Here is a 15,045-nt window from a genome sequence, read left to right as displayed (position 1 = left end):
ATTTTAGCGAATAAATTTAAAAGGTAAGAGATCAGCATTATTATTTTTTTTAAAAAAAAAAGACAGATCCCTGCTCCCAGGAGTTTACAGGCTAAACTTTGAGAAGGGTGGCAGGGGACGCCAACGGAAAAGGGAGGCCCAGATGACAAATGCAAATGCAAACAAGCATAGCTACATTTATGCTTGGCATTCAGTCAGGGGTGACGATTAAATCAACAGAGATTGAGGCAAATGTCAGAGGCTGATCTTCCAAATACAAAGCCTGAGCTCAAGGACAAAGCTACACACACCCATGATTAGTATTTACACATCCCCCTCTCATACCCAAGGCTGGATTCAGACCCATGTGCTTATTGGTACAGGGAGAAGCTGGCTATGGCTTGGCTGGGGCTGAGACTCAGACACAATGTTAAAGATACAACGGGAGTTTCGAGAGCTGCCTGCATAGTCCAGAGCCTCCAAGAGAAAGAGAACACACGGCAACAGAGAGAAATGCTTCAGTGTTGCCAGGAGAAACAAATGGGCAGAGAACAAGATATCCAGCATGGTTACGAGTGACAGACTCTAACCTGGACAACAGAGGTTGTTGCCCCACTCCTCCACATGAAGCCTGCTGGGTGACTTCTCTCAGAACTCTCTCAGCCCCACCTACCTTACAAGGTGTCTGTTGTGGGGAGGGAAAAGGAAGTAAACTGTGTTGAGGTTCCTTAAAGGTAAAGAAAAAGCTGTGCATAGAAACTAACTCTTCTTCCTTCAGACTTGGGGGACTGGGCTGCCATCAAACACAACCAATTTAGGGTTGTTTTGAAGTTCTCATGTTTTGAAGCTCAGAGATAGTTTTGAAGTTCTCTTGTTTTGAAGTTCAGAGATAGTTTGCCATCGTCTGCCTCTGCATGTTCCTTGGTGGTCTCCCATCCAACCCTGATCCTGCTTAGCTCCCAAGATCTGACAGGATAGGGTCAGCCTGGGCTATTCAGATCTGGGATGGCGTTTTTTCTTATCCAGTTCTTTTGCCTGCCCCAATGCAGAGGAAGAACCTGGAATATATATGGATCTGGCAGAGAAAGGAGGTCAGTGCCAGGGCCGGAGGTCCCTTGGCAACATTCATCAAGCATGCTGCTGCCCACCTTCTCCTATTTGGCCTCATTTGTCTTCACATACAGACATGCACACAAACTCTACCTACTTACCTCTGTGAGGTCATCATCATTAGAATTAAAGGGAGCCAATGAGATCAGCTGGCTCCTTTCAGCATCTCTCTGGCTAGGAAATGTAGCTTGCCCCAAAGGCCTCCTGGGCTGTCTTCCATTTCCTGCTGGGAGGAGCATTGGAGGAAGCGGACTGCTGACTCTCCCACCCCTGTTTTAGCACAGCTGGCACCAGGAGGGCTCAAAGGAGTGAGCTCTACCCTCTTCTATGGAGACCCATTTTATCTAGAAGTAGGAATTGCCACTGCAGAGACATTTACAATGATCATGGTAAGAGGTCAACCACCTACTGGCCAACAGGGACCCAAGGAGCCTCGCCATAATGGAAGCTGGGACTAATTCAATTGGCTGAAATAGTGTTGATTGTGCACAAGATCTGACAAACAGTGTTTATAAGAAAACAGGAGTCTGGGGGCACCTTCAAAACTTCACATAATTTATCCCAGCAAACCTAAGCTTTCATGCATCATAGCCCACTTCACCAGACACATTCGTTCATGCCTGCATGCATCGGACGAAGAGAATGCCAACTCACAAAAACCTATACTGGAATAAATTTTGTTAGATCTTTAAGGTGCTCAGCTAGGGGCACTCCATAGTTTTATGTGATACACAGGCTAAGGCAGTGACCTGTCTGATATGGTGTTCATAAAAGAAAACAAGGTAGCGTGATCCTGCTGATCACTCCCATCTTCAGCCAGGAGACCTAAATTCAGCACTTAAAGCTCACTTATGTTGTTCTCGGGGCCAATCTATATAGTAGGATTTCTTACAAGTCACAGCTGCAGTGTGGCTGTAGGAAAAGTGAATCATTCTGTGTTCCCAGGCCTGATTCACTTTCCACCACAATCATGATTAGCTAGAAATCAGGTCATGCTGTTTGGTCCAGCGTAACTAAGAGCAAGAGTTTCTGATTTTGCACAAAGTGTTCTGTTCAGAGGGATTAGTGGTGAACTTTACATTTGGACTTCCGCAGAAATGAGCTGGGGAAGGATTCCCTGGGGTTGGGGCAACAGACCAGAAGCCATGGGAGAAGGAGCAGGCAGCCACCTGTGAAGGCCACTGTTCCATCAGCCAAACATTGACCGCAGGACTTGTCCAACATATTCTCAGAAGTGCTTCCAGGTTAACAAGCTGCGTAAAGGACAACGAAAGAAAGCTAGAAGCCCCTGAACTCCAAGTTCCGTGTCAAACTCTAGTCAGGTTTTCAATACAAGTAGGCCCAAATAAGCCACAGGGATCTACACAGGGCCTGCTCAGACACAAAAGAGGCATGAACGGTTCCAGTACCTGCACAGAAGCTGGTTTCTCTGCCCGGAAGGAGACATCTTTCTCAACGAGTAAAAGGGCGGCATGGATGCAGTGGGGCACAGCGTCCTGTAAGGTGAAGAGCAGGTCTGAATGTCGGCTTTGATGCCAGAAAAAAGGCTTGTACGTGCGGTTGGACAGGGCTCACTGGCTGGCGGCTGATTTTCACAGCAGATTTTCCCCCTCTCTGCTCTGGTGCCCTTCTCACATTTTCACACAATACAAGCCCTCCTTTCTTTTCAGAGGGGACGGGAGCCTTTGGAGAGCGGCCAAGAGTCTCTAGGCCAGCCACCTTGCACAAGAGGCAGGATCCTCCACGCCCGGACATTCTTAACAACTTCGCTGGGGAAGAATGCGGCTCCTGCTGCAGGCAGTGATGGCTGGGCCAGAGAGAACAGCCCCAGGGACAAGGGACGGGTTCAATCAAACAAACTCTGTGCACATTCTGCCTTCCAAAACATTAAAAAAAGAGTCTTCATGGCTTTCACCAGAAGGAAGCTGGGAACTGTGAATTTCTTTCCATGAGGCCTGGAATTGCAGCACTAGGAAATGAGGAAGTTTAAGTTTCTACTCTCTCTCACACATACATACACACACACCTGGCTACTTTAAGCTTTGGAAAAAATATAGGCACAACACAGGAATCATATATGATTATTACTTCTGGGGAGACCAATGGCCAGTTCACAAGTATAAAACTGCTTGTGTTCCCCACATGTTCAGGTGACAGATATGGTCTGGGAGTTTTCTTCTCAGAATTTAAGGCCCAGATTGGGGCCACAGCATATGAGGATGCTATTTGTGTCAACCAGGGAGGCACTATGTCATCGGTACACGTGGATTTCCTCAGCAGGGCAAACAGTGGTGTCTTCCACATGGAGACGATCCGCTGTGGTTCTCCTCTTGCCACAGTGAGCAGAATTTGCAATTTAGACTTATCTGCCCTTGCAACACTACCAACCATCCTCAGCGCAATTATGCCCTCATAAGTCCATTAAAGACTATGAGTTTAGAAGGGTGTAACTCTGTAATTGCCATTTTAGGATTGCAATTGCAATTCATGCTTCTGAGACGTTCAGGCTTGACCTCTGCACCGTGCCCTAGGTAGGGCTGCTCTTGAAGATAACCCAGAAACTTCAGTTAGCACAGAATGCAGATTGTTGTTTGTTGACTGGGCTCATGTATGTGTTCTGCAGGCTTCCCTACTTGCCCTTTTGCTTCCAGGTTTATTTCAAGATGCAAGTTTTACGCTGAAAAGCTCTTCTTGGCCTGGGAAACATGTTCCCAACAGTACCAAATTATCCACCATGAGCCCAGTGGCCAACCCCTTTGGCTAAAAGGGCAGAAACTGCTTGTAGTCCCTTCTAAGTGCCAGATGTGAACTGTGTTGGGGAGGATGCAGGGCCTTTTCAGTAGCAGCTTTCATTTTGTCGAACTCCCTCCTTGAACAGGTAAGTCCAAACTCCCAGGAAGCTGTAAAGCCTTTATCTAAAATTTGCTGTTGGCACTTGGCAAAATGAGTCTGCAGGCTGTCAACATTTTTTCAGACTTTTAATTAAGTACCATTTGCTTTTTGTTGTATTCTGATGCCTTTTTTAAAAAAAACCTGCCAAAGCGTTTTGAATTCTGGAAGGGCGGCCTAAACATGTTAAACATGATCTAAGGAAAACGAAAGTTGTGGGAGATCCAATCACATTCTTCCCAATCACATTCTTTGAGCATGCCCCAGTTGCATGCCCTCTCTTCCCTCTAGTACTTTCTGTGGAGTGCAATACAAGGGATAAAGTCAGACAAAGCAGCACATGGTGGGCACTGAAAGCCTCCTTCTCCCCTAGTCTCTGTCATGGTGGCATTGCTAGGCCACTGCAGGAGGGAGAGGCCCCTGAAGGTCACCTTGCTGGCTGGCAGGCCACCCTTTCATGCAGGTACATGCACAGGTGGGGATCAGCACGGCCTGGAACTGTGCAAGTCACTGAAATGAAACAGGCTCAGCCAAGCGAGGCTGATGCAGGCCAGAAAAGCTGAGACTTGGCCTGAAGGAGAGGGAGTGGGCTCCAGTTTCCTGGGCTGTCTGAACGCAGCCTGACAGGGGAAGCCGGTGGCAAAAGGTCTCACCTGCAGTACAGCCAAGGCTTTAAAGAGGGCTGGTACCGGAGAGCATCGCCGAGCATCAACGAGAATGGTCAGGCCCAACCTCTGGCACTCGGGCCTGGAAATCAAAAACAAGACATTGTTCCTCAAAACCCACGCATGCTATTCCAGAAGGATCCTTCCAAGGCAGCACCAAAGCAGCAGAAATCATCCAATCAACCCACTGGTCCTCTTTTCCTAAACTTGCCCTCTCTCTACAGCATCCTCTCTTAGTCTGTTTGTCACCCTTGCTTTATCATAGTCGTACATCCCAGTAATGTTGTTGCTTCCCCAGCTAAAAACCGGCACCTCCAATGGCTGAAGGGCCGTGAGAAGAACCCAGCTCAGCTTAGAGCTGCCAACCCCAGGTTGGGAAATTCATGAAGATGTGGGGTGGAGCCTGGGTGACAGGGTTTGGAGAGGAGAGGGACGTCAAGTGGGCATAATGGAATAGCGTCTATCCTCCAGAGCAGCCATTTCTGTGATCTATGCTGTAATTCAGATGGATCCCCAGGTCCCACCTGGAGGTTGGTAACCTACTCGTATAGCAGCCCCATCACCTGCTGGAAGGTTTAGGATTTCAAAGGAGCGATGCAAAACCTTTGTGGTTCAGTAAAATTCAGCTCAGGTCCTTTCATACCTCTCTGAAGGTGAGCCACTCCTCTAACTATGATTAGCTCGGGCATATCAAACGGGGATCTGAAACTGATTTATTGACCACAGTTACTCTAAATGATGGTGTAACCTGGTTCTCCAACAGCACCCTCCTATGCAACAAAAAGAAGGAAAGGTTGCTGAGGTCAACCAGCATATGAGCAATCATTAAATGAGCTGATACCTGGTTTCCATAACTAACTAACCATAATTCAAAAAACCCCATGGTTTTGCACAATGTCTGAATTGAGCCAAAATCTGCCATAGCGTTTCATGTGTTTGGCCCATCATGACAGAGCACCTGCAATGTCCAGGAAGTAGGGGCAGGTCACATATGCCCACCTGGCAACAGCAACCAATTATTTATTAAGGGTGGCATCAAACAAATGGCCTTCGGAACACATCCCTGTAGATGCTGAAATCTCATTCCTCTCTCTAAATCAGCATCATGGCTGCTCACCACACATATGTTGCTCTTCTCCCTCCCCCCTCCTGTACGAACTGCCCCACACACCTGAGGATGCTGCGCAAATAGAAGAGGAGACGTGTGAGTTCACTGGCGTTGCAGTGTGTGTTCAGCCAAATTGTATTCCTCATTGTGATTATGATCACGGCGCGTCCGGATTTGTCTCTGGTGCCTAAAAAATAGGGATTCAGTTTCAAGCAGCCAGATGAGCTAGCTCTCCTTGGTTTCTTCTGGGAAATGCTATCCATGGCCGCAAACTGGCAGAAACCCTTGGCTGTAAGCAAATGTCCCATGCCTTCTAACTGACAAACAGCCTACCAGTAAGATTTTGCCTTGATGAAGGACATCTCATCTATGTTACCACCACAATGCCCCATCCAAAGCGAAGCCTATTAACAACAAAAGAGCAGTCGTGATGGATAAGACTAGTGTGGTGCATCTGGTTCAGCATCCCACAAAACAGCCAACCAGGTGCCCCTAGAAGGCCCACAGGGCAGCCATGGGGGCATGGAGGTAAAAGCCTTACCTGGTAATCAGAGGATTACTGCCTCTGGACATGGAGGTTCCATTTAGTCAATGTGGTTAATATCCACGGAGGGACCTATTATTCCTGAATATGACTAATCCTCTTTTCAAGCCAAACTGAACTAGTAGCTATTGCTACATCCTGCTGCAGTGAGTCCCAAAGTAATTACCTGCCTTGGGGAAAAGTGCTTCCTTTTTATCTGTCTTGAATCTATTCCTCATCAACTTCACTGAGTGCCTGTAATATATATGTGGGGAAAATGTCCTCCCTATTTTCTGCCCCACGCACAATTTCATTAACATCTATCATGTCCATCTGCAACTATTTTTTTCCTAAATGAAAAAATCCCCAAACTCCTTAATTCACTGTCCCATCAGGAAGGTACTCCTACCGCTCAGTCATTTGGGATGTCCCTTTTCTGCGCTTTCCCCAGCTTTGCAACATCCTTTTTGAGATAGAGCAACCAGATCTGCACACAGTATTTCCAACGAGGCTATGAAACAGGCCCATACAAAAGCCCTGCAAAACATCTTTTCAGTCTCTTTCCTAATAATCCCTAGAATAGAATATACACACAGAGTCAATATTCCCATCAAGCTATCCCCCAAGATCAGAAGACTCTCTTAGGCTCTCCTCCTCAGAAATAACCTTAGGATGAGTGGGCTTGTGGGTGAAAAAATTACCTAAGAAAAACTGTATTCTCCATGCACAGATTTGCCTGAGACATGCTTTGCAAATCTGTAGGGTTCCCCCAAAATAAGGCATCTTATTGTTTAAAATTACCCAGCTCTCAAGACTACAGTCCAAAAACAGAAAATATAGGTGCAGTTTATTGAGATTCTGGAAGCCAGAGACAGACTGATCTTTGTTCCTCCCTGTGGCTCGTAATTCCCAGCTCTTTTCCCCTACGGGCACCCTGTGCTTAAGTCACTAACCCAGCCTCCCTGCCTCCTGGAACATTTACATTCTGGTCTGTCCTAAGGCTCAAGCAAGGGGGACCTAAGCACAGTTACACCCTTTTAAGCCCGTTGATTTAGAAGGGTGTAACTCTGCTGACCTGGATGACCTAGTTAAGTCCAGTTTCATCAGATCTTGGAAGCTAACCAGGATCAGTCCAGTTAGTATCTGGGTGGGATTTTACCTCTTCCATTGAAAACTCTGCACGGTAGGCATATGGCAGCTGTTACTTGATAGCATTTTCCACCAATGCTGCTTACCACTGCATTGTGATCAGCTTTTTTTAAAAAATAGTGTGTGTGTGTGTGTCTATATATATGTGTGTGTGTGTATGTGTGTATGTGTGTATGTGTGTATGTATGTATGTATGTATGTTTCTACTCCAGCACTGCCTAACCGATAGATCTTGCTCAACCTTACTACTCAAGTTCTGCAGGACTGAACCAGGATCTTTCTGCAAAGAAAACACACTCTCCTCCTAACAAACAGGACTTTTTGTAAATATTCTATGAATCAATAAACAAACATCGAAAGTACAAAAACTCTGAAAAGCCAGAAGCAGACAATAGTAACAGAAGCATATAAGAGCAAAGGCAATTTGAAGCAAGATCATGGACTTTGGGGGTTTCTTTGTGTAGCCTTTGGCCTCCACACATGTAATGGAGTTACCATTTTTCAGCATTGCAGCAGATCCTGTGAATGTTGCAACACAGTTTATTGCAGTTTCTAGAGTTTGGAACTAGGATCTGGAATATCCAGGTTTTGATTCCTTTCTCTGCAATGGAAACTTGCTGAATGACCTTGGGTCAGTTCTTTTCTCTTACCCTGACCTACCCCACAGGGTCGGTGTGAGGATAAAATTGAAGAGAATGATGTAAACTGTTTTGGGTTCTGACTGGGGCAAAATTTGTCCATCCATCTGTCTACCCAACCACCCATCACATCTATATCCTGCCTTCCTCCAAGAAGCTCAGGGTGATATTTTTGTTTTTCCCTTCCCCATTTTATCCTCACAACTGCCCAGTGAGGCAGGTTAAGTTGAGAGAGGTTGAGTGGCCCCAGGTTATCAGGGAATTTAGTGGCTGACGGGGAATTTGAAACTGAGTTTCTCAACAGTCTAAGCACCACTGTGTCCCACCCAAAAACATCTAGGAACAGCAGCAAACCCCATTCATGGCCTCCCTCACAAAGAAGCACACCAAAAATCAGCAAAAAAGTCTAAAACTGACGGAAGAACCTTTCAGCTGCGCTTCTGACCTGGCAGGCAGGCAACTCCACTCTGCAGCACTTCCAGATTCACATCTTTCATGGTCATGGAGACCATTTGCAGATTCCTGCCAGAAGCAAAGCACAGCGGCTTCTTGTGCGCCACACGCACAGCGCTTTCTTCGCAGGTGCAGATGGGATTCGCAGACCCCAGGCCAGCCTTTCCAGGTTCTCCATTGACTTGTTCTGCCCATTTGAATGAAGTTTCTGCCAAAGGAAAAAAGACACAGACACACGGTAAAAACAAGCTCTGTTCCTCCCTTAGGAGCCAGTAAATATTGCATGTAACGTTTATTAAAAAGAACACCTTAAATGTTTCTTCCATGTCTTTTGAATTGCCTGTGCAAAGAGGTCAAGTTTTACATCTCTTCCAAAAATTATACAGGCTCAGGCCTTCAAGGACTTCTGTGAGGACTGGAATGTCATAGTCAAGACGCAACCACTGAGAACTGGTATAATTTGGTGACCAGCCCAACAAGGAAGCTAGAAATTCTGCGCAAACATCAAGGGCAGCCCAACATAGAATGTGGGACAGTAGCTTAGCCTAGAAGTGTCAGTTGCCAAGAGTTGTTTGCAGCCCTTTCACAAGACCAATCTTCTGTAAGTCACACCTGACTACTGCCCCTACCTGGGCCTCCAGGAATGCTTCAGGCCACAAACCAGAAAGACAAGGGGAAGCTAGATGTTAACTGCCCTTCCAGGTCAATCTAACCATTACATTTTCACCCCACACCTTTGCTGCCAAGGAAAGGCACTCAGGTGTTATTTTCCCTTCCTCCACTTTGTCTTCACAACAATCTTTCGAGCAACGTTGTGTCCCTGAGAGTGTTCCTGGACTGAAATCACTTGGTGTAGTCGTGCCGCGAGGTCAGCGTAAGAACGAGACGAGACGCGGTGATTTCATCTGGTGGAGAGCGCCAGCAATGGGAGCGCGGGTGTCCATGTTCCAAGCGACTCTGCCGTATGCTGGTTCCTGGCACCTTTTATTATGATTCTAGCCCAGTGTGAGAATGGAGCAGGGGGAAATTCGAGGAGGCGGGAGGCCCGGGACTGAGAGATCATCATGTGATGCATGATCTCACCTGCTGCTCACGTCTTGAGGAGAAGAACATCAGTGGGCCTAATCCTCACCTGGGGGCAAGGCCATTGTCCCTATGTCAGAGGCACCCGGTGGTTGTGAAACCAAGGTAGTTCATGACCTGTGACTCATGAGAGGATGAGGGGTGGGAAGCGGTGTGACCAGAAGAGCAGGAAGCCAGTGTGCAGCTCTGCACAGTGCTGCTGGGTCAGCAGTGCATCCCTACATCTCCTCACTTTTACATTTAGAAAGGAGGCCAGCGGAAATGTCAGGGGCGATTTAGGGGATGCTCGTCTCTCCTCCATACGTTTGTAAACTGGCCAGAGCTGCTTGTGCAACATTACAGGACTTAGTTTGCGTGTAAGGAGAAAGTCAGGAACTTCTTACACATGTTACAAATATTAGATACATTGAATGAAACAAGATCTGACAATGAAGGCACACAATCAAGCCAATGCAGAGCTGTACAATAGCACTCAACCATCCCCGGTAGCCAGCTCCAGAGGGCTGACCACCAGTGGGGTAGAGCGTCATGCTTCAGATTAGATACAACATCTTGCAGTTCCACGCTTTCATATGAATCAAATGGGAATTATCAGAAAGATTAAAACAACACATATTATGTACATTCTCACAACCTTGGTGGTGATGCAATAACAACAAATAATCAATGGCGGCCGCGATTATCTAGGCCAGAGTTCCTGCTGCTGGGAGGCCAGAGCATCAGAGCAATGGAGGTAGAGTTGATGAACCACTTGAGCACAGGCCAGCGGTAATGGTCTTAAGCGTTGTAAGAAGTCCGGGGACTCCCACTGGGAAGTGCTTGAGGGAGACGAACTCGCTTAGGAGAGACAACCGCATGCAGCTCCGGCAAAAGAGGGTGAGGGAGCTGGAGGTGGAAGCCCGGCCCGGCCTCCTGAGGTGGAGCCTGAGGCAGAATGATGGTGGCGACTAAGGCAACAGAGGAGTCCCGAGCTGAGAGCGAGCAGGGATATGGATTGAAAAGTTCTCTCCCGCAAGTCCAGAACCAACCTTGAGAGGAGCAAGATGTTCCCGTGCAGAGGAGGAGCTCACTCCATGCGCGTGCAGTTCCAGTTGGCGAGCCCGGTGAATGGGCCAGGTGGAGTTCCTCGTCTCGCCCAGCGGAGATCGCAGGCTGGTGTTGGACTTGTGATTAGCGACAGTCTTGGTGACAAAGGGAGAAGCGCCGACGGGAGGTTTGGGCGACAGGTCCCAGTCAGCTCATAGAGTACTTGATGGATGGCTTGTTCATAAAAGGGGCTCCAGCCAGACTCCTTTAGAGTCTCCAGGGAGCTTTACAAGCGGGGAGCAGGCAGGAGCTTAGCAGCAGGCTCCCGACTCCTAGGTACTAGCCCAGGCAGAAGGGCAGCGTTGGCAGCTGACGGCAAACTGCTCCCAGATGTTGGTCTGGTCAAATCTCGTCAGGGGTGGCCGACTGCCCACCCGGCAGGAGGCAGCAAACAGAGCAAGGATGGTGGCAGTCGAGTTGGCAGTGATGATGATTGCAAAGAGGCGGCACAGAGGTTCTGGCGTCTGGGGTGGCCTTGCTGGCGCCCAGCAGCTCTTGAAGCTTGGCTGGTGGTTGCTTTGGCGTTCCCCAGGTCATCGGGTCTTTGGACCCGTCTGGCGTCGGTGGCGGCGTTCCCACGTTGAGGCAGCTGGGCGGGATCCTCCAGGAATTGTTCCATCTCCGGGATGGAGTGATTTTATTCCATGGGCTGGCCTGTCATGTCTGGGGTCCACTGAGATCTGTGGAAGGGGACTAGAGCACTTCCCCAGGTTATAGGAGGGCGGTCCTGCCGGACTTGGTAATGGGGAGGTCAAAATCAAGTTGTTGGGTTTAGTGTTTGATATATTTTGCAGCCTGCGTAGGGTTGCTTACAGTACAGTCTATTGGGGCTGCCGCCCTCCCTCTTTCTTTAAATTGTTTGACAGGAAGGGGCAGAGGGTAGGCGATCCCTGATGGAGGCTAGCTTCAGGCGTCATCAGGGTGCGTCCAAGCAGTCGAGCCTCGAGGGAGGAGGGACAGGGACCCTGGGGGGGGTGTGGGTATGCATGCTTAATTTGCAACACAAAGAGGGGCTTGGATGCGCTTTTTTGGGTGATGGATCAGGAGACAAAGTAATCAGGCGATTAGGGGTAAAATTTCACACACAAAGGGAGGGTTCTAACTTTCTTTCTTGAGGGAAAATGTACTTACCGTGACCTTGGTGGTTAGCTGAGAGGCTGGAATGGTGCTGAATTTGTCGAATTATCTTGGGGAATTGCAGCCCTTGAAACACGGCTCCCTTAGAGGCGGCTTGAGTCAGCATGTAACCTTGGTAGCCTGAAGCCAAACAGGTTTGTCAGGGGCATAGTGGCGGCAACCTCAGCACTAAAACTGGGGCCTGTCCCTGGCTTGGTGCTGCGGTACAGGGCCAGACCCAGATTTAATCAGGAGAACCAGTCAGCCAATTGGCCCCTCCGCCTCTATGATTGAAAGATAGAGGGAAAAAGAAAAGAGAGAAAAGGGCAGTTTCCCTGCGGAAGTTGAGAATGAGTTGGAAGGCACAATTGGGACCTATGATCTGTGTGATGGGTTTATCCATCCCAGACTAGAATTTGACCCTGCTCATAAGGGTCCCTTCCCAGAGATTGACATGGATGTCTAGAGTGATGGGGCGGACTGTGAGCTACCGCTCGAGCCCTAGGCTGTGGACCCGTGGCCGAGCGGGGCAGCTCCGTCTCGCGGTTTTGTCTTCCCCACCCAGATGTGCGGACAGGTCACCGGTTGGCCACTGGTCAGAGCCACTGGCTGCTCTGATGGCCCAGTCACATCAGCGCCCGGTGTCCACCAGGCCCTTGAACAGACACCCCTCCGGTGAGCTCAAGATAGTGGGGAAGGCTTCAGTGGGAATTTCCACGCTGCGATGGTAGTAGCTGCGCCCTGATGGCTGCGGGGCTCGTGGCCTTTGTGTGTCAGCAGCAGGCAGCATGGGGCAGGAGGATCAGCTAGCAGCGCAGCTGGTCCAGCTAGGCAGCTCCTGCGGGATGTTTGTCCAGACTTGGAGATGGATGAGTCCCTGAATTAGCGGTCAATGACTCCAGGGGATGATGAACAATCCCTGCTCAGCCGGAGGCCCAACCCAATGGTCCCGGTAGGGATGGGGTCGCCATGTGGGTTGGAAGCGTGAGGACCTAGATGGGGAACTTAAAGGAGATTGGCTGGGTGCACATGGCCGAGGCATACGAGAGGGAGTGGTTTGGGTCGCAGGGTCTTGGTGTTTGGGCCTGCTCTGGCCTTGGTCCTGGGCTGGGAGATGCCGGGTGGCCCAGGTTTCCCGGCAGTCGCTTCTCCAGTGGAAACTCTGGCACAGGGGGGGCATCCCGGGTTTTAGGCTGACCTCGGGGCCTTAGCCTCTTGGGAGGACCCTCCTCCATCGAGGTTGTAGGCCCCCGCCGGGCTACCTACACTCCCTTGGAGTGTCCTGACCTACCGCAATTAAAGCAATCACCTGGGGGCTGTCCCCTGGCCGGTGGAGGGTGCTGCTGACAAGGAGGGCTAGCAGTGGGCGAGGAGGATCCGATGTCCTGCCAAGCCTTAAGCATGTCGGCCAGTTCCAGGATCTTTGCCTAGAGCCCATGATTGCCCTCTGACACTCCAGTGGGCGCTTTAGCTGGCATGAGGAGGCTGTTTGGAGCCCTCCCTCGCTATCTACCACCACTTGCAAGCCTCCTGGAGCCTGTTCACAAAATCATTAGGGCTCTTGGGGGGGTTTTCTGTGGATGGTGGAGAAACTTTGGGTTGGCTAGCCAGCATTAGGGACCTTGATGAAGCATTCAGAAGGCGACCCGTAAGGGGTGGCCTCTGGCAGGTTTTAATCTGATCGTTGGGGGGGTTGGCCGAAGGCGCCGAGCAGTAAAGCTGCGCCTTGGCCCAGTGTAGGCGCCGCCGAAGCTGACTCCCTAGCGATACACTGCTGGCCAATTCGCTCCCAAGTCCTAGAATTGTGCAGGGCTCAAAGCACATCTGGTGGTCTTCCAGTCATCGGAACCATTAGGTGATTCCTTGCGACTGCTTCTAGCATGCCTCTCACGCAGGGGCTGGTGGCTCTCGTCCGCATGTCGCTTTTCTTGAATACCGGTGAAAGGATATTATAGCTCAACAGTGATTTTCGATAACCCAGCCCGAACAATACCATCCTCCCCTCGGTATCCATTGAAGTGAGCAGGCATAAGCTGATGCTCGGTGCTCGTCTTCCGTCAGGTTCCTTTTTCGGAGTGCGTGGTTAATACATCTGCGGTTTCGAAAACCAGCGCCATTACGTGGCGCCACGGCGGAGTGCTATGGCTTCCAGAAAATGAAAGCGGAGCAGAGGGTAAGGCTGACGAGCGGAGGAACTGAAGGGGCAGGGGGGAGCATTGGGGGCAGAAGAGGACAGAAGCGTCAATTTAAGAAGGGATAGAGAAAATTCGGAGGTGAAATTGAAGTTGAAAGGTCGAGAGGAGGCTGACCTACAGCAAAGGGAGCCATGGAGTCTGCAGGCTGATGGCGACCTTAACATTGTCTCCGCACGTCAGTAGCAGCGACACCCGGTGAGCTCTAATGAGAAAGAGAGTCGCCCGATGTTTTCCCAATCCTTAAGATTCAATGTGTCCCCCCCTCCGGGTGCCATGGACATTGAGCTTCAATCTCCCTCGACCAATTTAGCTCCCCTCTCTTCACCCCTGCCGGCGTTCCTTCGCCTTTTAGCTCGTTAGTACTTGTCATAAGCCCTGCTTGCAAGCTCCCATACTCACCCGGTGTTCCGTCCGAATGAGAGAGTGTCCACAAGTTTCGAGTCCCTGGATCGCCCGATCAATGACAGGCGATGCAATGAGTAGTCCCTGGATCGCTGATCCAGCCGGACCGGTACCTTGACCCCTTCCCAGGCGGCCGGTAGTGAAGCAGGGTGGAGGATTCGAGGATTCCGGGTTTGGCGCAACGTAGTGCGTGCTGCGAGGTCAGCGTAGAAGCGAGGCGAGCGGTGATTTCATCTGGTGGAAATTCTGCCAGCAATGGGAAGCGCTGGTGTCCGTGTTAGCGACTCTGCCGGTATGCTGGTTCCTGGCACGTTTTATTATGGTTCTGGCCGAGCGTGTAGAAGAGGCGGAGCGGGAAATTCGAGCGGGAGGCGGGGACTGAGAGATCATCATGTGATACATGATCTCACCTGAAAGCACTTACGTGCGGAGAGGAGCATCGGCGTCTGGGCTAATCCTCACCTATAGGGGCAAGCCATTGTCCCTTGTCCGGGGCACCCGGTGGTTGTGAGCCAGGTAGTTCATGACCTGTGACTCATCGGGGGATGAGGGGTGGGGGAGCGGTGCGACCAGAAGGCCGCAGGAGCGCCAGTGTGCCGGCGCTCTACTTACGGTGCTGCTGGGTCAGCAGTGCATCCCTACATCTGGT

At 50.0% G+C, this 15,045-nt stretch overlaps 1 protein-coding gene across 1 annotated transcript in view; it reads right to left on the bottom strand.

Annotated features, from left to right (window-relative positions):
- The window catches only part of PLEKHG4 (pleckstrin homology and RhoGEF domain containing G4), a 76,622-nt gene that overhangs the window by 25,468 nt on the left and 36,109 nt on the right, over nucleotides 1-15,045 (bottom strand). Inside the window, exons 4-7 of the mRNA XM_048515978.1 lie at nucleotides 8,507-8,722; nucleotides 5,815-5,938; nucleotides 4,632-4,725; nucleotides 2,499-2,585 (exon numbers count right to left, since the gene is read on the bottom strand). Coding sequence (XP_048371935.1) covers nucleotides 2,499-2,585; nucleotides 4,632-4,725; nucleotides 5,815-5,938; nucleotides 8,507-8,722 — 521 coding nt within the window. The remainder of the gene's footprint in view (nucleotides 1-2,498; nucleotides 2,586-4,631; nucleotides 4,726-5,814; nucleotides 5,939-8,506; nucleotides 8,723-15,045) is intronic.

Source organism: Sphaerodactylus townsendi, linkage group LG14 (genome assembly GCF_021028975.2).
Source record: "Sphaerodactylus townsendi isolate TG3544 linkage group LG14, MPM_Stown_v2.3, whole genome shotgun sequence".
Lineage (NCBI taxonomy): Eukaryota > Metazoa > Chordata > Lepidosauria > Squamata > Sphaerodactylidae > Sphaerodactylus > Sphaerodactylus townsendi.
The sequence above is the reverse complement of the archived record's forward strand: the minus strand, read 5'-3'. Positions and strand labels throughout refer to the sequence as shown.